General features: G+C 43.0%; 1 protein-coding gene across 5 annotated transcripts in view; it reads left to right on the top strand.

Annotated features, from left to right (window-relative positions):
* fgf13a (fibroblast growth factor 13a) overlaps window positions 1-25,200 on the top strand; it is an 86,280-nt gene that overhangs the window by 28,081 nt on the left and 32,999 nt on the right. For 3 of the 5 annotated variants that reach the window (XM_029441201.1, XM_029441200.1, XM_029441202.1), the window contains exon 3: window positions 8,588-8,755. The exons of 1 other annotated variant lie outside the window; for it this stretch is intronic. In XM_029441201.1, coding sequence (XP_029297061.1) covers window positions 8,588-8,755 — 168 coding nt within the window. Of the gene's footprint in view, window positions 1-568; window positions 665-8,587; window positions 8,756-25,200 lie in introns of those variants that run through there. One more of the 5 variants, XM_029441204.1, reaches the window with a different exon arrangement.

Genomic DNA, 25,200 nt, shown 5'->3' with positions numbered 1-25,200 from the left:
CGTTTCTCTGTAAAATATTGCTCTGTAATAAAAGACACATTTTAAAGCCGGTTTGTGTTTGCTGCAAACGTTCAGTAAAATCTCTGCAGTGCCGAGTCTCACACCGATGCCGTTTTGAGGTCACTCCTTTTCTCCGCTCCACCTCTTACTCTTGTTCTTTAAATCTGTACACATGCCTTTGCTTCACCGCCCCCTCTCCCTCTGCTACCTTACCTCCTCTAACAAAACAGGAAAGGCTGTAAAAAAGTGTGTTAATAAACTGCATAATGTGTGTGTGTGTGGCTTCGATGCCCATCTGGGATCTGATCTGGTTGGCAGAGGGCAGAGGAAGATGCTGCCCTCCATCGCCGCTCTGCCAAGAACACAGGCTTTGGCAGTGACGCTCGGATTTGGTGAAGTAATTAATAAAGAGGCTTGTCACAACTTGTGAAGGTTTAGTGGTGATATGATTTTATAGTGCTTGCAATCATTACATAACTGTTTGAATATATATAATTTAATGTTTGGAACTGCGGTACCTTTTGTGTTACCATTGTTCTTAATCTCGATTGGATTTGAGCCCAACAGGGTTTTGTCAAATGCGAGTGAGATCATGATGAAGAGGATGTAGAGAAAGAGAGAGCTGCTGGTCCGAGCACTTCGTCAGCCATGCATTGAGACATCAGTAAGTGCACGCAGGGTCGTGACTGCCGGCCCTGCTAAATAGCAAGTGTAATGTTCAAATGATATATTGCTATTTATTCTGCCTAAAACAAACATATGTGGCGCAGCCTTCAGCGGGTTAATATAGTATATAGTATATATATTTTACAGTAATTGATGCTCTTACGCACCTTTTAAATAGTCAACAGATTGTTTTGGGATCAGATGTCTGCATTTTGATTGAACATTTCCGTCCGACACGTTGCCGTCGGTTATGCTGTGCGTCATGATCTCGCAGCTCAGACTCTCCGTCACTCTCGCTCTGAGCTGCAGGTCTCACACTGAGATTGCTTCCTGTTATCAGTTCTCTAGACGACAGCGTTCTGTCGGAAGAGAACATTTTCTGATTTCTTTTCTTTCTGTGTTGAGCATTTATGGCTACTGGGCCAATGAAGGACACATTTGTGACTTTTGCAAACTTTAAAGCAGTTTGTACTTTACTACAGTGCAGTCTTTATGGGAACTGTAAAAGGTAAATTATGTTGCTCTCACTTTGTTGACTAAGGTCGTATACTGTAAGCCTTCTTATTTGTATGCTGTCATAAAGGCAGGGACTAGTTTGATTCAACACATACATCAACATCTTTCTAGTCTCATACCGTATCCCAAAGTGATTCACAGTGTATGTGTCACTCGTTATAGCTTGGCGGAGAATTTAGAATATGTTTATATAGCTGTGTGTTTGGATCCGAGTCACTCTGCTGCTAGAGACTGTCATTTCAGCTTTTATAAAGCAGGACATGTTATATCAAAGTTAATGTTTGGCTTTCTGTTCAAAACAATATATAAAAAAAGATATATATATATATATATAAAGAAAAAGAAAATATACATATATATATAATATATTTTTTACTTTAATTGATAATTTAATTGATTATGACGGCTTTATAATGATTTTTATATGCACCGTCACTGTGTCAGTGTTTTGGTCAAAATAAAAATAGTTTGTAATATTCAGCGTGATGTATAAGGTAATATATAAAGCATACTGTGACTATGTATTTTTGTACATAGGTTGTAAACTCATGTGCGTGGGTCATGTTACTGTTTTGCACTTAACTGAACACACAGCAGTGAGCTGAGCACTGATGCGTTTAGTTCACTAGTTCAGGATCACTCTGTGGAGGAGGTGGTCGACACTGTGCTAATCGTCTTATGATAAAAAAAAAGAAGACGGATGTTTCCTATTAAAATCCTTGACTGGAGATGAACCACACCTCATAAAACACAGCTGCCGGCAAACCATAGAGGGATGGACCGGAAAAAGATCCTTCCATCCTCATGACCTTATTGTGTGATGTTTGACAGCAAGCACAGATTCGATGGGAAGGGAGCACATGTGAAATATATGCGACTTCGGAGCGGATTTGACACGTGATGTATCATAAGCCACTTGGTTACTGCTCAGGCTTTGTTGATCCTATTACACTTGAACCTCCTCCCAATCAATGTTTCAGTCCTCCCAATCTCAAAGGCCTAATGACGGGCAGGCAGTTGTACAGCATTTGCTTTACAATCCTATTTGCTCGTTAGCTGTTAATTGTCATTTAATTCTCCTGCAGTAGCGATCCATGGAGTGTGTCTGTCCCAGTGAACCTGACATTGGTGTGTGTGTGTGTGTGTGTGTGTGTGTGTGTGTGTGTGTGTGTGTGTGTGTGTGTGTGTGTCAGAGAGACAGAGAGAGTGAGTGAGTTTAGACCCAAATACTCTCTCTTCATATTGATTTTTCTCGACTTGGCATATTTTCAAGCCAACAGATGTATTCCGGGGATTTAAAGCTCCAATATAAAACTATTGGGTGAGAAAAAAATGTGCTTCCCAGGGTGAAAAGGTGAAACAGGAATAGTTTATATAGATATGTTGTTGTTGGAACTTAAGGAGCAAAGACTTGTTCTGCTACAATTAGTTTGTTTTTCCTGACTTCTAATCTTTGCTTGTTCGGTAGTTTAACCTCTTGAAGCCTCTAGTTACTTAGAGGAAACAAGGTGTTTAGAGTAGATACTGCTGCACCACTGAAATCACATCACTTTGTTGTGCTCTTGTACAGTGTGAGGGGACTTAGCCTTTGGAAGATGTTAACGGGATATTATAACACTATTCTGAGTGCTTAATGGACTGTGTGTGCCCATGCAGTGATTTTGAACCTCTGTCCTACTTCCTGACATCACAGATTAAACTGGAAGCCAGTTTTTTGTGTTTTCCTTCATTTATCAGTGTGATATTCCACATTTCTAACCCAAACCCCACCCCCACCACACACACACACACATGCTCTTAAACACATGGCATACGACGTATAGCCTTTCTCTGACTCATCAAGTGGGAGTTGCATGAGTGTGTGCATGGACTACTAACCCTGAGGCTAAGGAAGAACGAGGCTCTCTGCAAGGCCACTCTTTGATGCTGGATCAATACTTTTTTTTCATATGAGCGCTGTATGTGTCAATCATCGGGCCTTCACTGCACTTTCATCACATTCATCTCTGCAGGCAAGTTGTAGCGGCAAGTCGGAAGTATTACACTGGCTCTCCCCACCACACAGACACCTTACGATGATGGGGCTTGTACAGTACTGTATGTGGCAGTCTGTCAGAGTGGAAGTGACTGTACTCAACATGGCTCTGTGCTTCATTCCCAGAGTTCCCCCCTCATCATACAGCCTGCAGCTGCCTCAGAGGTTAGCTGTGCTCATACATTCTGAAATCTTATTTCAGTGGACATTCCCTTAAGTGTGTGTGTTTCACTGTCATGATGGACATGGGAGATGTGAGGAAGATGAGGCCGCTCCTCGGGGCTTTCTTTCTAAATGAATAATTAGAATAAGATGGAAGACTTCCCTCCGAGATGGATTCATAGCTTCTTTACATACTGCTTACTGGCATACATTGATTGTTGATCATCTTGTATTGCATCACATCTTCTTTATATTATTGGAATTAGACTCCAATTAAGTTACAATATATTGCCACTGGAGCATTCACAAACATATTGAAAAACACATGATATTTTACATTTTGCTTCACGTTAATTTTGTATTATATATAAATTGTATTTATATGTAATTGTCATCCCACTGCAGTGGTTAATGTGTTGATAAAAAAAAGTCTACAATTTGTTTTCCAAGTTTTCCAAACAAAAAAGGCAAAGGAACAAAGAACAAGAGAGATAAAGAGACAAAGAAAGAGAGAGAGGGAGAGAGAGAGAGAGGGAGGAGAGAGAAAGAGGGGGGGGAGGGGTAGGGAGAGAGAGGGAAACAATGAGCTTAGAGGTATGAAAGCCCATGAATGAAAACTCTAGCTCATTCTGTGTTTCAAAGAAAACCTCAAGTTCAACTCGACTCATTTTCTCGGCTGCCTGCAAGGTGACTTCCAACCAAAATAAAACTATTCTTTCTTCAGATGGAGCCGCACTGAAACGAAGGCATCCCAGAAGACAATGTTCTAGATTCTGCTCCCTGTAAAGCCACATTGAGGCCAGGCTATTTTGGAAACACAAAGCTCAGGCTACGTTTCTGTGCTTAATTCTGATTCTAATTTAGTGAGTATGCTATTCGTCAAGTCATGATGAATGTCTTCCACCTACTTGATGGATATCAGCCATGACTTGAGTAAATTGTGCACATTGCACCTCATATATGGAAGTGTGGTGCATTGCCCTGGGCCTGACAGTGCTTCAGTTGATTGCACACATCCTTGAACCCCATTTTGAACATGAGGCATGTGGCATTTATGAGCCTGAGTGTCACTGATGACACTTTGTCCCATTAAGCCTGCTCTCCTGCTCTCACACTTGAACATAAGAACAGCGTATGGCTTTGTGCTATAGGTTAAATACTGCATACACGGATAGCACATCTACCATAAGGTTGCCATAACACCTGAACATGACCCGTCTTTCATAAGGGGCCTTAAATAGATGAGCAACTAACTGAAGCAAGATGCACCTCACCCCCCCCCCTCCACCTATTTGTACCCGTTTCGCTTTAATATGTGATTTATTCCTGTCAGTGGGGCAAGGACATCTATTGCAGTGTGCTGAAGGTCCAGTGTGGCAACACTGGTGCCTGTAGATCACAGACTATTATGAACCCGGGTGACAGCTCACTCTGAGTGGCTGGTCTGATAGAGAGTGAGGTCCCAGGGTCCTGCTGCGTCATTCATCACGCCTCCTTCAATCCCAATATGCGCTCTTCATCAAGGCTGAGGCAAGGATGAAGGAGATAGGCTGTAAAAGGTGATGCCCACCCCTTCCTCTGTTCGTCCTCTCAGCCCCACCGTCACTCAGTTTTATCACCTCGGCCTCATTAATAAACGGGGGCTGGAATTAGACATTTGAAGTTGAATCTTTTCTCCTCGTCTTTCACGCTGACATTTTCTACCTCAGCTCTGAGCTCAGTGAGGGATACTTAAACATGAGCAGACAGGACAGCGAGGATGAAAGAGAGAAAAACAACCGCGGGGTGCATTAATGTTTGTGCCAGTAAGCAGTTTGAAGTTTGACCCTTTGCCAGCTAACCTGTGGACGATGTCAGTGCACCTTAACCCCCGTCTTGTGCGGATGAAACAAACCCTTCATTTGTTTGGGGAGAAAAGAAACCGATCAAGCAACAAGGAAAACGTCAGGGTATCACTAGTTTAAAGAGGATAGTGTGTATATGTGTGTATACATTGTTGTTTTCTAGATGCTTTATTTATTCCCGGGGGGGGGATTGCATGTCACAGCAGCAGTACACGTATAAACAACACGGTACAAATAATGGGTGCAGTTTACCGGTATTGTAAAAAGGGGGAGATTAGTTTAGCTCAATTTCTACTGGATCAAGTACAGTAGCATCACCTCTGTGCCTCAGGGCCAGAGAATGGGGTCATATTCCTGAAAGGAAACTTAGATCTCCTCTCTTGTCATACCAAAGCACCATTAAAGTTTCAGTAGTGCTGTGGTTTTCTTGGCGAAGGGGCGGTAATGGATAGTAACTGAGGGGCATTCAGGACCTTTGTTGCAGGTCATCCAGGAGCCTGAAGGACGCACAGAGATACTGATAAGACCCGGAGGACAGGGGCATGTGGTGATTCATTGCACTGGGTGTGGAAGCGTGATTATCTGCTTTCTGTTAGTGTGTGTGTGTGTGTGTGTGTGTGTGTGTGTGTGTGTGTGTGTGTGTGTGTGTGTGTGTGTGTGTGTGTGTGTGTGTGAGTGTGGGGTAAACATACTAGGGAGGCTTGTGTTAGACAATGGCTGACTTACTGGATAGTGGTCCTGCTCTCGATGTCATATGAGAATTCATTTTTGGATCAGTTTCCACGACCTGTGGCCAAAGTTATATGCTCTGCTGCCAAAGGCGTGGTTTTTGTTCTTCTGTAGTGAGCTCAGTTTTCATTATGATATTTAAGTCTTTAACTACTCCAGAATCATCAGACACGCACTGACCAGTTAGTGGACTTTTAAATGATGAGGTCAACTGCTGCCTTTTGCCCAAGCCCTGCTATGTTAGCAACTAAATACAACATATTAGAATATTGTTGACATTTGAAAGAATTGTTTGTTTCAGTCAGTTTCAGTATGAATGCAAAGATCAATAACAGTTCAGCGAGTCCAATTTGTCTCTTGTAGGGACTTTGTTTTTTTTGTTTCTGTGAAAGTGATAACTGTCAATCATCTTTTGTCCTTAACATCTTTATCAACGACCATCTTAAGTAGATTCTACCGTGGCTGTGCCAAACCAGAATAGAATTCATCTTGGGCGTCTTTTTAGAAGCTATTTATATTGTTAAGTTAAAGTCTCCAATTCTTTATATACCTTTATGCTTACAATAACAAAGTTGTTTTGCCTTAGACTCAGAGGTTATTCCCCGTCCTTAACCAATTTATCTCTGATATAATTGTATGTTGCATTTTCCTTTTAATTGCGTCACTTTACTTCTTATTACGACCAATTTGGCGTCCTGTAGTGAAATGGAGAACAATGACATTAAATACTCTTAATGTTTATGTGTGCAAAAAAGGGTTTTGTGAATTACAAAAAGCTACAGCCAAATGTTCAGCCGCAAAAAGGTTTTGGCTCTTTATTCCTAGTTGGCTCCAATAATGGTGAGTGTGTCGAGTTTATGAATACAAAGCAGACATTTGCTGTAGTTTGCTGCTTGTAACATTGCACCCACGCAGGTCTGATTATTACTCAATAGTCAATAGAGCAGTATAGTCAAATAGTTTCTGGATTCATTCACAAAGCTATGTTTCAATACGGTATATAAACCTTCACGTTACATTCTCATCAGGCTGACATGGACTGACGTTATGTTTAATGTTTGTAATCAGTGTGCCCTAATTTCTAATTCTAATTAGTACTTTTCACTACACAGCTTTTTCTGTGTAGTGTGTACACAGTGTACAGTATGTTCTAATCATGCTCGTTCTTTAAAAGGACTATTTAAAACAATATTAATCGGAGCCATGCGCCTCTAATACATGTGATTTTATTGTATTTTTACCAGTGTGTTATTGTTTTTGTTTGACACACAAGAGACTTCTTGATCTTATTTTTGTGAAGAAGACACTCTGTGTGATACACAGCATTGTATTTTCACCACTCAGTGTGTGGGAGCCTGTCTACATAATGTTTTACTTTATATGTAGCACTTTAGTGTATTCTTACAGGGAGTAGAAACTGAGGCGCTACTGTAGTCCATTCATCTTTCAGCTTTCTAAATAAAGCTGGCTGAAGTGACATGCGCTACAAGACTGTGATATTATCGCAGTATGAGAGGAGTGGATCTCGAGTCGTGAAGAACAAACTCTGTGTGAAAATGGGACATCCGTTCCGTGTGTAAATCTTCAACACTTGTCATGATGCCACTTTTCTGGTGAGTTTAGTTAAACTGAAAATAATTATGCTGCTCACACAGGGGGGGATTAAACATGGGGGTTGTTCGGTAGTGGCTACGCTTTAAAAGCCTTCTCTACGGTCAGAGAGACGCATGGCGCTGAACTCCACAAGGAAAGAAGATGCAATTTATTCGCTCGTAGCTAATCCATCAACACAGAGAAAATAGGTCAATGATCGAAGCCAAGCAGGGACTGTGCCCAGAAGAGGACAGATGCAGCAGATCCAATACATTCAGACAGAAACGCAGGGCTGTCCAAAGGATCCCAGTACACAACTCCTATAGACATGCAGAGCGACGCTATAGAAGCTCTCCTCAACGTCACATTCAGTAAGCAGGACTTCATGGCAGCAAATCTGGCCGCTCCAGCGTGCTCTGGAGGCCTGCTGCATGCCTTTGCATCCGTTTGCCAACTCGTACAGTAAATCGGGTGGATACGTGGTGAACAGGGGGGCGTCAGATTCAGTGATGCTGACTTGGTATGCACACTGGAGCAGGCTGCACGCTTGCCCTGCAAATCGAACAACCTTTTACTCCTCTTCCGGCCCTACGGTCACCCGCCCATTAAAGTGCAGCAGCTCGTGGTTCTGCGTCTGCTAAAAGCCTGCCATAACAAATATGTTGAGCATTGAACTGTTTCCTTTCCCCCTTTCTTTATGTTATTTTATCACTTTTTCCTTTTCAGCAACCAAGGATGTATTTAATGCAGCCCCCACTGTTGTTGGTTGTCTTTAATTTGAGTTATGTTGTGAACTTGGTGTTCTTGATCTAAGCATGTCTCTGTTTTTTCCTATTCTCTTCTGTCCCTCTCTCCTCTTTCTTCCTCCTCTCTCTGTCACTATGTGCTATATTACTATATTACTGTTGCTGTTGCTAACATGTGATGTATTTGTGTTTGCCTGTGTTTCTGCCTGGTGTTTTTGCTGTTGTTGTTTTCTTTAGTTTTCTGTGTTGTGGTGAACTTTCTAACCCCAGTTCATTCTGTTATGGCACCACCGCAGTCCAGGATGACGCTGCCCCAGGTACCCAGGAGTACATTATGTTACGGCAGGACTCCATCCACTCTGCGGATATAAGGAGTAAAGGGTCCCCCTTTCGTGCTAAGTGTCACGAAATCTTCTGCTGCCCGCTGAAGCAAGCCATCCACAAAGAGAACACAGAGGCCGAAGGTTTGTTCGCACCCCCTCCTTGTTTTGATTTGCTGATGCTCCTCGTATCCCCCGCCCACTCCCATCTTGTTTTCCCCTCTCTCTCATATTCTGTATGAACTGATAGTTCTCCGCCCCTTCAAACTAAAGTTCTCTTTCATTCGTGTCCCATTTTTCGAGAGCATCTGGTGTGTGCTTCTGCCCCCTTTCTAGCATGTGTGTGTTTGTGCACGAACGCGTGTGTGAGAGTGTGGAAGTCTGTGTGCGTGTTTGAGAATAGTGTAAGACTCGACTGCTTCGGGCATGTTTGTTCACAGAGCACCTGTAGGAGGGCATCTCTCCCTGGGCCCCTCTGCTCCTGTCCAGCGTGGTGTGTTTGTACTGTACGAGTGTGTATGTGTCTGCCTGCATACCTCTTATGTTTGACTGAGTGAGGAGCACAGCATCTGTAGCCCCTCCCTACACCAAACCATTAACTCGGTCATTGCCACCCTGAGGCGCATGCACAGACCAAAACAAAGTGCAAAAAGAAAAGGGTAATAGATGGAGGCAGCTGCTGCCCTAATGAGTTCAATGACTGGGCAATTCTAGTGCTTTCATTTCAACTGGCCTCATAGAATGATACATGTGAAGCTCTGTTATCTTTCTGTCCTGAAGACCATGTGAGATTGAAATGTTTCATATTCATGACTAAATAGTGATGTACTCCGCTATAGACTGCAAGTCAGCAAGTCCCCTCTTTCCCCTCCTGTTCCCTGTGCTGCCTCTGCTTCTGCCTGTAGGTCTATGGTCTTGGTGGCTGCATCTCCTCCCTCCATCTCTCCCTCTGCAACCTTCACTCCTACCATCTATTTCTATATACTTCTTTAGACTCATCGCAGCATGAGGATATGCCCGAGTAGGTTACACACAGTAAAGTAAAAAACAAAACAAAAAAGAATCCCCATGTGCTCCAAGCATGCTTCCATACCCTGCACTGTCTGGCACTCAGGCTCTTTGACTGCCTCATTTATCATCTACCCCTCAATAGAGTACTATGATTGCAGAAATTGCTTTCCTTTGCAGACCTCCTGATAGGTAAGATATGCATTAACTCGCTCTTGATATGTTTTCTGCAATGTATCGCTCTGTCTTCTGTTGCAAAAAGAGGGCCATGACTGGTAGTGCTACACTTGGATGTCAGTTAACCTGTTGATGGGTGTCTGTGTGCCTGCTGAAGGGCTCAAGCACATGTACTTATCCTTGTGAGCAAGAGAGAGCGAGAGGGAGATAGAGAAGTGGAATACAAGCGGAGGTCGGGCTAGAAAAGTATAGATGTATTATTCAGTTTGGCTGCAGCTCTCGTTGGACGTGACTGAATTTACAAAGGAAGGAGGAGAGACTACAGCTGTTACGTAAGCGTTTCATGAGTACGTCATTATGTTGATGCATGATACCGAGGAAAACTGTTTAACCGTGAGTGGAGCAGGCTGGCACACAGAAACACACGCAGAAACACACGCAGAAACACACGCAGAAAACACAACACAGACGAAACACACGCAGAAAGAAACACACGCAGAAACACACACAGAAACACACGCAGAAACACACACAGAAACACACGCAGAAACACGCGCAGAACACGCGCAGAAACACACGCAGAAACACACACAGAAAACACACGCAGAACACGCGCAGAAACACACACAGAAACACACACAGAAACACACGCAGAAACACACGCAGAAACACGCGCAGAAACACGCGCAGAAACACACGCAGAAACACACACAGAAACACACTCAGAAACACACACAGAAACACACACAGAAAAACACACGCAGAAACACACAGAAAAACACACAGAAAAACACACGCAGAAACACACACACAGAAACACACACAGAAACACACACAGAAACACACGCAGAAACACACACATAGAAACACACACAGAAACACACACAGAAAGAAACACACGCAGAAACACACAGAACACAAACACACGGAAACACACACAGAAAGAAACACCGCAAACACACACAGAAACACACACAAAAACACACACAAACACACGCAGAAAGAAACACACACAGAAACACACGAACACACACAGAACACACACAAAACACACACAGAAACCACACAAAACACCACAGAAACACACGCAGAAAGAAACACGCACTCAAAACACACACAGAAACACACGCAGAAACACACACAGAACACACGCAAAACCTCAGAAACACGCAGAACACACGCAGAAACACACACAGAAACACACGCAGAAACACGCGCAGAAACACACGCAGAAAAACACACGCAGAAACACACAGAAAAACACACAGAAAAACACACGCAGAAACACACACACAGAAACACACACAGAAACACACGCAGAAACACACGCAGAAACACACACATAGAAACACACACAGAAACACACACAGAAAGAAACACACGCAGAAACACACACAGAAACACACACGGAAACACACACAGAAAGAAACACACGCAGAAACACACACAGAAACACACACAGAAACACACGCAGAAACACACACAGAAACACACTCAGAAACACACACATAACACACACAGAAACACACACGAAACACACACAGAAACACACACAAAACACCACAGAACACACACAGAAACCCACCAGAAAGAACCACCAGAAAACACACAGAACACACACAGAACACACGCAAACACACAGAAACACACAGAAACACACGCAGAAAGAAACACACGCAGAAACACACACAGAAACACACACAGAAACACACGCAGAAAGAAACACACACAGAAACACACGCAGAAAGAAACACACACAGAAACACACACAGAAACACACGCAGAAACACACACAGAAACACACGCAGAAAGAAACACACACAGAAACACACAGAAACACACACAGAAACACACACAGAAACACACACAGAAACACACGCAGAAAGAAACACACACAGAAACACACACAGAAACACACACAGAAACACACGCAGAAAGAAACACACGCAGAAACACACACAGAAACACACGCAGAAACACACGCAGAAACACACACAGAAACACACACAGAAACACACACAGAAACACACGCAGAAAGAAACACACGCAGAAACACACACAGAAACACACACAGAAACACACGCAGAAAGAAACACACACAGAAACACACACAGAAACACACGCAGAAAGAAACACACGCAGAAACACACACAGAAACACACGCAGAAACACACGCAGAAACACACACAGAAACACACGCAGAAAGAAACACACGCAGAAACACACACAGAAACACACACAGAAACACACACAGAAACACACGCAGAAAGAAACACACACAGAAACACACACAGAAACACACACAGAAACACACGCAGAAAGAAACACACACAGAACACACAGAAACACACACAGAAACACACAGAAACACACACAGAACACACACAGTAACACTCAGAAACACACGCAAAAGAAACACACAGAAACACACGCAGAAAAAACACACGCAGAAACACACACAGAAACACACACGAAACACACGCAGAAAGAAACACACCAGAAACACACGCGAAAACACACCAGAACCACACGCAGAAAGAAACACACGCAGAAACACACACAGAAACACACCAGAAAGAACACACTCAAAACACCACAGAAACACACGCAGAAAGAAACACACGCAGAAACACACACAGAAACAAACAAACACACACAGAAACACACGCAGAAAGAAACACACGCAGAAACACCGCAGAAACACACACAGAAACACACGCAGAAAGAAACACACGCAGAAACACACACAGAAACACACACAGAAAGAAACACACGCAGAAAGAAACACACACAGAAACACACGCAGAAACACACGCAGAAATACACGCAGAAACACACACAGAAACACACACAGAAACACACGCAGAAACACACACAGAAACACACGCAGAAACACACGCAGAAACACACACAGAAACACACGCAGAAACACACGCAGAAACACACGCAGAAACACACGCAGAAACACACCAGAAACACACACAGAAACACACAGAAACACCGCAGAAACACACGCAGAGAAACACACGCAGAACACACACAGAAACACACACAGAAACACACGCAGAAACACACGCAGAAAGAAACACACGCAGAAACACACACAGAAACACACACAGAAACACACGCAGAAAGAAACACACACAGAAACACACACAGAAACACACGCAGAAACACACGCAGAAAGAAACACACGCAGAAACACACACAGAAACACACACAGAAACACACGCAGAAAGAAACACACCAGAACACACACAGAAACACACGCAGAAAGAAACACACGCAGAAACACACGCAGAAACACCAGAAACACACGCAGAAACACACACAGAAACACACACAGAAACACACGCAGAAACACACACAGAAACACACACAGAAACACACGCAGAAAGAAACACACGCAGAAACACACACAGAAACACACACAGAAACACACGCAGAAACACACATGCAGAAACACACACAGAAACACACACAGAAACACACGCAGAAACACACGCAGAAACACTCAGAAACACACCAAAACACACGCAGAAAACACACGCAGAACACACACAGAAACACCACAAAACACACGCAGAAAGAAACACGCAGAAACACCACAGAAACACACACAAGAAACACACCTAAACACACGCAGAAACACACGCAGAAACACACGCAGAAACACACGCAGAAACCACGCATAAACACACAGAAACACACGCAGAAAGAACACACGCAGAACACACCAGAAACACCACAGAAACACACAGAAACACACGCAAGAAACACACACAGAACACACGCAGAAACACACACAGAAACACACGCAGAAAGAAACACACACAGAAACACACACAGAAACACACACAGAAACACACACAGAAACACACGCAGAAAGAAACACACACAGAAACACACGCAGAAAGAAACACACGCAGAAACACACACAGAAACACACACAGAAACACACACAGAAACACACGCAGAAAGAAACACACGCAGAAACACACGCAGAAACACACACAGAAACACACGCAGAAAGAAACACACGCAGAAACACACACAGAAACACACACAGAAACACACGCAGAAAGAAACACACGCAGAAACACACACAGAAACACACACAGAAACACACACAGAAAGAAACACACGCAGAAACACACACAGAAACACACACAGAAACACACGCAGAAACACACACAGAAACACACACAGAAACACACACAGAAACACACACAGAAAGAAACACACGCAGAAAGAAATACACGCAGAAACACACGCAGAAACACACGCAGAAACACACACAGAAACACACACAGAAACACACGCAGAAACACACGCAGAAACACACACAGAAACACACACAGAAACACACGCAGAAACACACGCAGAAACACACACAGAAACACACGCAGAAACACACGCAGAAACACACACAGAAACACACACAGAAACACACACAGAAACACACACAGAAACACACGCAGAAAGAAACACACACAGAAACACACACAGAAACACACACAGAAACACACACAGAAACACACACAGAAACACACACAGAAACACACGCAGAAAGAAACACACACAGAAACACACACAGAAACACACACAGAAACACACACAGAAACACACACAGAAACACACACAGAAACACACACAGAAACACACGCAGAAAGAAACACACGCAGAAACACACACAGAAACACACACAGAAACACACGCAGAAACACACGCAGAAACACACGCAGACACACGCAGAAAAACACACGCAGAACAACACGCAGACACACGCAGAAACACACGCAGAAACACACACAGAAACACACACAGAAACACACGCAGAAACACACACAGAAACACACGCAGAAACACACACAGAAACACACGCAGAAACACACGCAGAAACACACGCAGAAAGAAACACACACAGAAACACACACAGAAACACACACAGAAACACACGCAGAAAGAAACACACAGAAACACACACAGAAACACACACAGAAACACACGCAGAAAGAAACACACACAGAAACACACGCAGAAAGAAACACACGCAGAAACACACACAGAAACACACACAGAAACACACGCAGAAAGAAACACACGCAGAAACACACACAGAAACACACACAGAAACACACGCAGAAAGAAACACACGCAGAAACACACACAGAAACACACACACAGAACACACACAGAACACACACAGAAACCACACAGAACACACCAGAAGAAACACACGCAGAAACACACACAGAACACACACAGAAACACACACAGAAACACACACAGAAACACACACAGAAACACACACAGAAACACACACAGAAACACACACAGAAACACACACAGAAACACACACAGAAAGAAACACACGCAGAAAGAAACACACGCAGAAACACACGCAGAAACACACACAGAAACACACGCAGAAACACACACAGAAACACACGCAGAAAGAAACACACGCAGAAACACACGCAGAAACACACACAGAAACACACACAGAACACACGCATAAACCACACAGAAACACACGGCAGAAGACACAGAAAGAAACACACGCAGAAAACACACGCAGAAACACACACAGAAACACACAGCAAAAGAACACACGCAGAAACACACACAGAAAACACCACACGATGAAACACACGCAGAAAACACACACAGAAAACACACACAGAAACACAAACAGAAACACACACAGAAACACCCCACGCAGAAAGAAACACACGCAGACAGAAACACACACAGAAGACACCCACAGAAACACACACCGAAACACACACAGAAACACACACAGAAACAACACCAGCAGAAAACCACACAAGATGAAACACCACACAGAAACACACACGCAGAAACACACACAGGAAAGAACCACACGGCAGAAAGAAACACCACGCAGCAAACACACGCAGAAACACACACAGAAACACACACAGAAACACACGCGAAAACACACACAGAAACACACGCAAGAAACACACGCAGAACACACGCAGAAACACACGCAGAAGCACACGCAGAAACACACGCAGGAAACACACAGCGAGAAGGAACACACACAGACAACACACACAGAAACACACACAGAAACACACGACAGAAAACACACACAGAACAACACACAGAAACCACACCACCAGAAACACACCAGCAGAACAACACGCAGAAACAACACAGAAACACCACACAGAAACACACGAACAGAAACACAGCAAACACACACAGAAACACACACAGAAACACACACAGAAACACACGCAGAAGAAACACACGCAGAAACACACACAGAAACACACACAGAAACACACACGAAACACACGCAGAAACACACACAGAAACACACACAGAAACACACACAGACTGCTCAGGAAGTCAGGAACTCTATTTTGCCTACATGGTTATATTATTTTACAACATGAGGATTTGTATATTAATTACTCGCCCCGTGTTACCTTCAATTCCTGAAGAAAACTTAGTTTTTCTCGCATGCCTCCACAGTGAAAGAAGAATCCAAAAAGCGGAGAAGTCTTGATGAATGGAAGTAAATGGGGGGGCCGCGTTTAACAACTATAAAACTATATCAAAACATCTGTTTACACACTCACACACACCTCATAAAAGTATAATCCAAGTCTCATTCATCCAGTCGTCTGCTCACTACTTCCCAAACACAAAAATCGTTGCTAAAACCTCGCTATTTAAAACACTTCCACATTAAAAGTCTCACTCGATGTTTTTGATATATTCTACTGTCGTTTGCTTCAATTCATCAAGACTCCCCCCCCCCCCGTGTGGGTGAAGTATTCCCTGATGACAGCTATTATACAGTAAGTAGTAAAAGGCAGTTCTTGAAAAGATCTTGTTGATGTTTGTTCAGCAGAGATGCTGGAGTGTGTCTGCTGTAGGTGAGTCGCTGACAGTGACGAGTGCAAACATTAAGTCAGTTATCTGCAGCATCATTTCCTCTGAGTTTAATTCCTCTGATGCGCATCCCAGCGCCACATTAAAAGGTGGCTGATACAGAGACCGAGATATTGGTTTCACCGGTCGTCTGAGACACACTTGACGGAACGACACATCAGCACCTCAGAGGATGAGTTCAAATCATATCCGTACATCTTTGTTGAGCTACAGGGAGCATAAGAACACAGATAGAGAGCAATGGACTTGCCTCCTCCATCCTGCAGGTCTGCTGCCGGCTGTCAATCAGACAGTTAGTCGTCTATCTCGACATCCACCTGACACGCTCTTTGGCTCGATCTGTGTCACCAGCTCTTGATTCCTCTTTCATTGCCCAAATTCTCTGGTGTTTCCTCTGCTTCTGTTTCTCTCTCTCTCTCTCTTCTCTTTCTCACAGCAACAACAAAAGATGGTGCTCAAGGGGACCGATCTGTGTAAATATCCCATCCATAATTTAGACGACTGCAAGACTTTGTGTATATATGGCACAGCCTGGAACTACAAACACAGACAGCTAGATATTCATATAGAGATATTAACACCGAAGTATAGGACGTGATCAATATCTGTTTGTGTAAGATTAATGCAACAAAAAGATTTTCCAGTTGAATTACCTCGTGTTGTTCATTTGTAGCTCCAGAATTGAAATACTCATTATTAATTAGAAGCATTTTCACTGGCCGCGACTTACACAAGAGGACTTTTGCCTCACGTGGGCGGGTTTAGATTACAGGAGTTTTAAAAGTCCAAACGATTTACAAATTTGACTGCATCACAGAAATTAAAATGACGCAGAGAGGAAAAAGGCTGAAGGTGGCCAGTAACATCTGATCATTTTGTAAAATGAGCTTTTGTCTAACAAGTGTGGTCATCTCTCTTTCAAGCGCAGGCAGTTGTCGGGGATCAGATTTGACAGGAGTAATAATTGACCCAGCTGTTTTTGGGGTCAAGACTAAAACTCTGGAGGATCACCAGCTGATGAACTCAGATTGCTGAATCCTCATATTACCCTGAGATAAACTTTGGAAAACATTGTTGCTGTGGATTTTGTCGTCCCATCACTTACATTGAAAGCACGTTGTTTGAATGGTCATTAGGACACTTGAATATCGTTTTTACGACAAACTTGAAAGATAGTGAACCTAACCTTTAAAATGTATCACAAAAGTGGTTTTGCGTCTTTCATCCTTTAAGCTGCAAATTACATATATTTCACATTAATGCTGACCTTTTGGTACAATAAATCCTCCAACCCTCTAGGCAGCCTTTAGTTTATGTTCAGTTCACTATTGCTTGTAGAAAATCGAAACTTGCTTCAATGGTATTATAATGAAATGTGTGCCGCTATTACTTTACGATGTTTATATGTTTTGCATGATAATGTGAGCAAGGACTGTTCTGCATTTAAGGGAGGAGTCGATATCCCAGTTTGAAGTGCGCATGATAAGGAAGAGCATGAACAGGAGCAGTAGTTCAACTAAATTAGAAAACCAACTGTGAACTCTAGGATGCACCAATCTAAAGCAAAGTAATGAAATCAGTCATGTGATACGTCTCTTGGACATTTAGTCCACTATCAGTTTCAGTCTTATTGACAAAATAACTCATCTGCTGCCCGCTCAGCCAAGAAAATGTACGCAGAAGAGCAAGAGGAATGAATAGCAGGCCCATCCATTTCCCACACCCAATCTAAAATGCATGGAGGTGATTCACTACGAAGTCGACACAGCACAATTACATTTTGGGGGCGGGGGGGGGGGTCAGCGTCGTATCCCATTGCAGGATACGCCACTACAATGACAAGAAACAACCGTAAAGCCTCAGGATGCACTCACGCTCCAATAACAGCTTGTCTAATCTTCTTTCTTTCGTTCCTCCGCAGTCTTTCTGCATGAAAGCAACAACTCTGTTTGTCTAAGTCAATACATAAATAGACTATGCATGAATAAATAATGTGTATGATAATGTGATTTAGTGCCTGGAGAGAGTATGCTGCGAGGAGAGTGTCAATGTCACAGCAGCACTGTAAGCTCTGCTGTGCATACCTGACTTTCAAGCATGCGCCTTGACTCTTAACCAGAGGGACAGTGAGTGAATACACTTTCATTTATATTAACAGCTGATAATAAGAAGAGCGAGAATGAGAGCCACAGTGAGACAATATCAAATAATCCCACGTGGAAGAAGGAGGGGTGCTTTATTAGCCCAGTTTACACTGCAAATTAAACGTCAGCCTTTCTGGAGTAGAATGTGACCGTTATATAAAATGTGAAGGGTAGAGGTATGCGTGATATAATCGACACCCTTGCATGTGTTTTCAACTGTAAGCTCAAAGTGAACACAAGCTCACCATTTTTACATCTTTATTTCCACAGATTGAAGCAGAAATGCTGACACAGTGTTCATTTCTATCTTCTCTGGGGCTTAAACTAAAATGCATAAACAAACAGTAGGAGTGGGTGTTTATGACAACATTAATGAGAAACGACTCTGGAGACCAGCAGAGAAGTGATGCAGAGTAAAGATGCCAGACCTATTACATTCCATCATTGTCTATTTAATTAGCACTTCTCTCCTTTTCGCCTCTACATCCCAGGTCCCCCCCTCATGGCAGGTTGAAGCAACAGCCGACACAGCCCTATTCTGTTCAGAGAATACAGTGAATCAGTTTGTTATGAATGAATATTAATGTGAAATGTTCACTGTGCCAGCCACTGCACGTTTGAAAATCTCTTAAACCCATCAGAATTACATCTTGATAAATGTAGTACATAGTGGCAAATGATATGCTGAGGCACAATTTATTTTAGTTTTACTTATGAGTCATTAGCATGTAGCTTGTTAGCTCAGTAAACTGCTTGTGGTTGCTCATCCCTCGACAGACGCTGGTGTAGGTGTAGGGAAGCAGACTGTGTTGTATGTAATGTTTTTACATTGCATGCTTTGAGGCTAAACTTCATAAATTCCAACTCGTGTCTTGTGTTAAGAATTAATATTTACTGCATACCAGCGAATAAAAAGATGCAGGTACATTATTAATATGTACATATAAATACCACATAGCCAAATGCAGCATGTGTATTTATCCTGCCCGTCCACAGTAGCAGATGTACTCCCCGTCACTCCCACTGCCTGACTCAGATATGACAAACCTTCACACAGCTCGACCCTAAAATCACAGCTTATGTCACCGATGGATACTGTAATGCGTTATTGTTTTATTCAATAGAATTCCTGTTGTATACAGGCAGCGGAACAATTGGTAGAGTAGTCAGGTTATAGTAACTGTGACACAAGCAAGTGTGTAAGTTTTCCCCAGAGTGTACAAAGCGTTAAGCTATTTAATTGGGGCAATGAGGCACACTGCTGAGTCAGCACCACATTAATGGGAGCCTAGCAAAGTGGCTCCAGACGGCTGCCAGGAGAGAGATTACAGATACACACAAGATAGAGTCACTTATTAGGGAGAAGACATTTCGTCTGTAATATATGAAATGAATAAATACTGAATTCTGTAACATGCCGTATCCTCGCTTGGTGTACTCTCCATTGCGATGGTTCCCGTGAGAGAAAGTTTGAATTCTCTTTTTTGCTGACCTTCTGTTGTCTTCACCCATCAGCTACAACATCCTTCCCCTGCCCTCAGCAGAGACAGCTGGAACACAGACCCTCATGCTCCGCTCTCCAAGCACTTAATAAAGCTCATACTTTGATTGATGAATGGACCAGAACTCTTTGTCCATTTTAATGTCACACTATTAATCATTTCCCCAAAAAGCTCCCCAAATGGTGGGTCGCGATCCGAGAGTGTTAACGAGTTGTTCCCGAGTGTACGGTCGACTTAACCAAAAGAAGTGTATTGAACAACAAACACTTTTTTCCCTGTAGCTTTAATTCAATGGGGAGTTATCGTATCTGAGGACCATCTCGTACAGCTATGTGTAGATGTGTCAGTAGATAAATAGGATAATTCTGTGTTCTCATTATTACCAAACTCATCCTACATACAGTGTAGGAGCTTTGATGGCTGAGAAATGTGGATCCAGCATCTAGACTAGTTGGGATCCAGTGATCTATGTGTAGCTTATTGTTTTTAGTTTGTTTTATGATATTCATGTGTTGGTACACTTGGTCCATATGACTAACAGTATAGTACAGTATATACCGGTACCATCAAACATGAGGAATGAATCAACTGGGAGAGCTGTTGCTGTTCCTACAATGGTAGACACTTTATCTGGTTGTATCAGGCACTTTTAAATCAATGACCAGGATTGTTTTATGGCAAAACAAAGGGAATAATGGGTTTTACTCATCTTCATATTTAGTCTCTTAAAAATATTAGAGCACCAGTCTAAAGAATTCACGCGTTAGGTAAACACTCATAAGTGTCTTCTGACATGTCATCATATCCATCTGCCTAAAGAGTCCAGTATCTGTCAGGCTCTACTTCCCAGTTCAGACTGAATCACACAAACGAATGATCGCAGGTGCCCATTTATTTTCCATTGTACCCCCCACTACAGTCGGCTGTGTCGTGTCTCCTGCCAAGACGTTGTCAGGTTGGACAATCTCTCCCACCAAGCATGGTGGTCAGTAAAGCCAACACAATTAATGCATATCAACCTGAATGTCAGGAATCAACTCTTTGGATTTCTTTTTACAAACTGCTCAGTTCTGACTCCCTGAGCTTATTGAAGAACCTAAAACTTTGTCATTTCTGTGCAGGGGACACCAGATCTGCATTAGAACCATATGAGCGTTGAATGGGAGAACAACAGGCCAGTTTGGCTGACACATACAGAGAGTTTGAGGGTCATCTTGGGTGCTGGCGTGGTTATGTAAAGACCTTGCATGTTCATTCTAAGGGGGCACTGAGTAACAGGCCTGCTGGCCCGGGCTGGTGTTGGCTAGGATTCATACAGACACCCAGTTTCTCCCATTATGTCACCTGCCAGCACCCCGAGAGGTCTTGGCGCTTTTCTAGGAAGATTGATGGAGCCCAAATTAAAGACCAGGAAAGTTGAGCCGTCCTCCACATATATTGCCAGATGTTGAAAATTGTTCCGCTTAGTCAAGAATGAGAATGGGATCAGACTTGTAACACCAGCTGTGTAAAATGCTGTGCCAGCCAGTGTTCCTGTCTTCTACCCTCATCTCCTTTTCTGGGTTGTTCTTTGTGCTGCAATAGAGAATTTGATTGTTTGTTTACTTCCTTCTCAATAGTGGTGAAATATCTGGGAAGTGTCCAGAGTATTCCACAGCTGCCTTAAATCAATTCAATGCCAAACCAGTGATCCGAAACTTTGGAACAGCAGCTACTGTAAAAAAAACAAAAAAACAGCCAAAGCATCCAAGTTCTATATTTATTCTTTATGATTTTGTTTATATTGTTGTTCTGCACTTATGCTTCCAGAGTCTTGTGTTTCACTCCTGATCTGTTTGCCTAAACGTACCCCTTCACAGCTCTGTACATCTAAGTGACAATACAATTGTATTATATTGCAATATAGGCAGGTGTGTGCATATGTGTCATAGTTCACTCAAATGTAGGATTTGCTTAAGAATCATCAAATGGATCTTTTGTTAAACCAATACCTAAAAAGAGATATATCAAACAGCAAAAGCTAATATTGAATGAAAACACTTGAGTGTGATCATAATTTACTGTAGATCAATCTTCTCCATCATCATATCATATCATCTCCATAATTACTAGTCCAATGTGATCCCTAAGTGTATGTGCCAGAACAATAGATGGGTTAGACATTAATAATGCACACTGTGAATGAAATGAGAATTCTTCAGCTGTCGGAGTGCTCTCTCTCTCGTGCTTCCCCAGTTGGCCTCTCCCTTTCATGGCCTCATCAGCGTTACCGTTCACTAAAAGGTGTACAGTGCTCCTCCATTACCCTCTGCAGGTGTTTGTCAAAGAGCCCTGATGCGAATTAGTCAATTATCTTGTAGGACGGTGCCTTTCACCTTCACCAAACTCCAGCAGAGTGTAGCGCTCCTGTGTCGTTCGTCTTCCTCAATCTCACTACAGGCCCTTTCAAATCGGTCGTCTTATGCTGTGAACAAGAGGCCCGAGACCCTAATCTAATTTATCAACACGCATACGAGCGACCAAGCAGGACAGGCTGGGGCATTGGACTGAATAAACAACATGGAGGTGTTGCATGTGTGGTGAACCTCAGCTGTCGGGTGCCGGTGAAACACGGCAGGAGGCATGTTCATAAAGAAACACTCGAGCAAAATTGTAGTAATGAAGGCAGACGACACACGTAGCAAAATTCTACCACTACTCAGCCACTCCTTTGGACCCCTCTGCCAAAAATGTCCTCCCAGAAGCTTCCTCCTAGCCTCAGTGCCTTCTGCTGTTTACTCAATGACCATCATATCGCAACGGACCCTTCATTTTAAGTAGGCTACAAAAAGAAATCCTCTCTGTGTGTGGAGAATTGTCTGGTTGCACTCGTATTTCTGATCCACAATGTGTGAGTGTGTGCGTGTGTGTGTTCTCAGGGACCTACGGCCTTATGGCAGCCATTAGCGTTAGCTCGCTAATCCACTGGCTGCAGAGATAATTAGACATCGCGCAACTCATCAGGCCCGGCCAGCACACATTTACAGCTGTCTTGCTTTCCCCCTCTCTTTCTCTCTCCCTCTCATATTGTCTCTTTTAATTTCTCTCTCGTTTTACTCAAAAAACTCACGTCTTCAAAAAGGTGACGATAGGTCACAGTGATCTAAGGTAAAGCAAAACAAGCAACTACATGTGTGATAGAATTGTCTCTGTCCTGTTGGTGTGAGTGAGTAGGATGTCACAGGCCACAGAGGCACTGAAGTATGATGTAATGGGTAGCAATCAGGCAGACAGGCAGGCAGGAAGTCTTTCAGCAGTACAGATGATCACACGTAAACCATCATCACAACAGGCCAGCGTCATGCAGCTCCCCATATCTAATGTCTGCCGTCCGACTGCCAAAGCATTGGTTAATGTCCTAATCTCCCCATGTTATCTCCTCAAATGAAAATACACACACATTGACCCTGGATGGTGCATGTCACAGGTCATGCCTGGACATTCAAGAATGGTTATTTTCCTACAATCTGTGGTCACGAATCTGATCCATCCATACTGAGACAAACTTGTTCTGAATTGTTAAATATGAGCGCATGTTTGCGGCGGCGGCTACAGAGCTTCAGACAGAAAATACCACAGCAGCTGTTCTGCTTGGTGAACTTAGCCTTAGTAATATGATATGGGCTCCAGTCATTTGCACTGATCCTTCAATCGGTAGCAGAAGGCTCGGAGCTGTCATTCAATCATGTTAACGCATGACCTTTGACTCCCTGAACGCCACATGGGTCGATCCGGCTGCAGGGCCTGATAGAGGAAGGAGGGGCATTGAGTAATTATACACTTATCGGTCATTTAAAGTACAAACTGAACCTCAGTCAGATTCTTCATAATGTCGTAAATTGATCCAATCTCCAAGTTTGATTCTATGATATTGTTGAATTGCTCTAATGTGCAAGAAAAACATTTGAAGACCAGATTCAGTCAATAATAATCTTTTAAAAACTAACTAAACATACAACTTCTACCTTAGAATGCTTATATATAATCCATGTTATCTGTACTACTGTAGACAGGAACTGAAATACAGATCTTATACTCTGCACACTCTGCGTACATCTGTTGCGCTGCTTAAAGGAAGATTCTGACAAAATATGCACACAAAAATGATCAGTGCTCCAAAGGTCCTGAGCATGAGGGTTGGCATGAGAGAGGGAAGCTGCAGGAGTGGTTTGAGAAGGTGTCCATAGTTGAATCAAAAGCTAGACCGGCAGCAGGAGTAAGAAGCAGAGGAGGGTGGGTCTACTTTGTCTCCTCTGCAGATGAAACACGTTAAGTTGTACAGTATATCCACATACACACATATACTTGTGAGGACCCTCATTAACATGATGCATTCTCCGGCCCTGAACATCTCTACTATATGCCAAAGCCCAACCTTCAAACAGTGCACAGACCCAGATGCAGAACTGTCCTCACTATGATGGTGTAAAACTCAATTTGGTCCTCACAAAGAGAGCAATACAACACCAGGGTTGCACCACACACACACATACACACACATACACTCACACACACACACACACACACACACACACACACACACACACACACAACTGTGTCGTCTTTGGATCCTTCTTCATCCTTTTTGATGGCTTCATAAAGACAGCAGGGATTGTAGAATGCATGACTGTTGCACACGGTTCATTCTTATTGAATCTAATTGCAGCCTAAATGAAGAAGAAGAAATATAAGACGCTGCTGCTGCTTTTGAGAGTAGTCAGATAACCGATTGTTGGAATCAGAATATCAAATATAACAGTGTTAGTATTTACAACATTAACAAAAA

Source organism: Cottoperca gobio, chromosome 10 (assembly GCF_900634415.1).
Source record: "Cottoperca gobio chromosome 10, fCotGob3.1, whole genome shotgun sequence".
Taxonomy (NCBI): Eukaryota; Metazoa; Chordata; class Actinopteri; order Perciformes; family Bovichtidae; genus Cottoperca; species Cottoperca gobio.
Note: the sequence above shows the minus strand (reverse complement) of the source record. Positions and strands in the feature narration are given on the sequence as shown.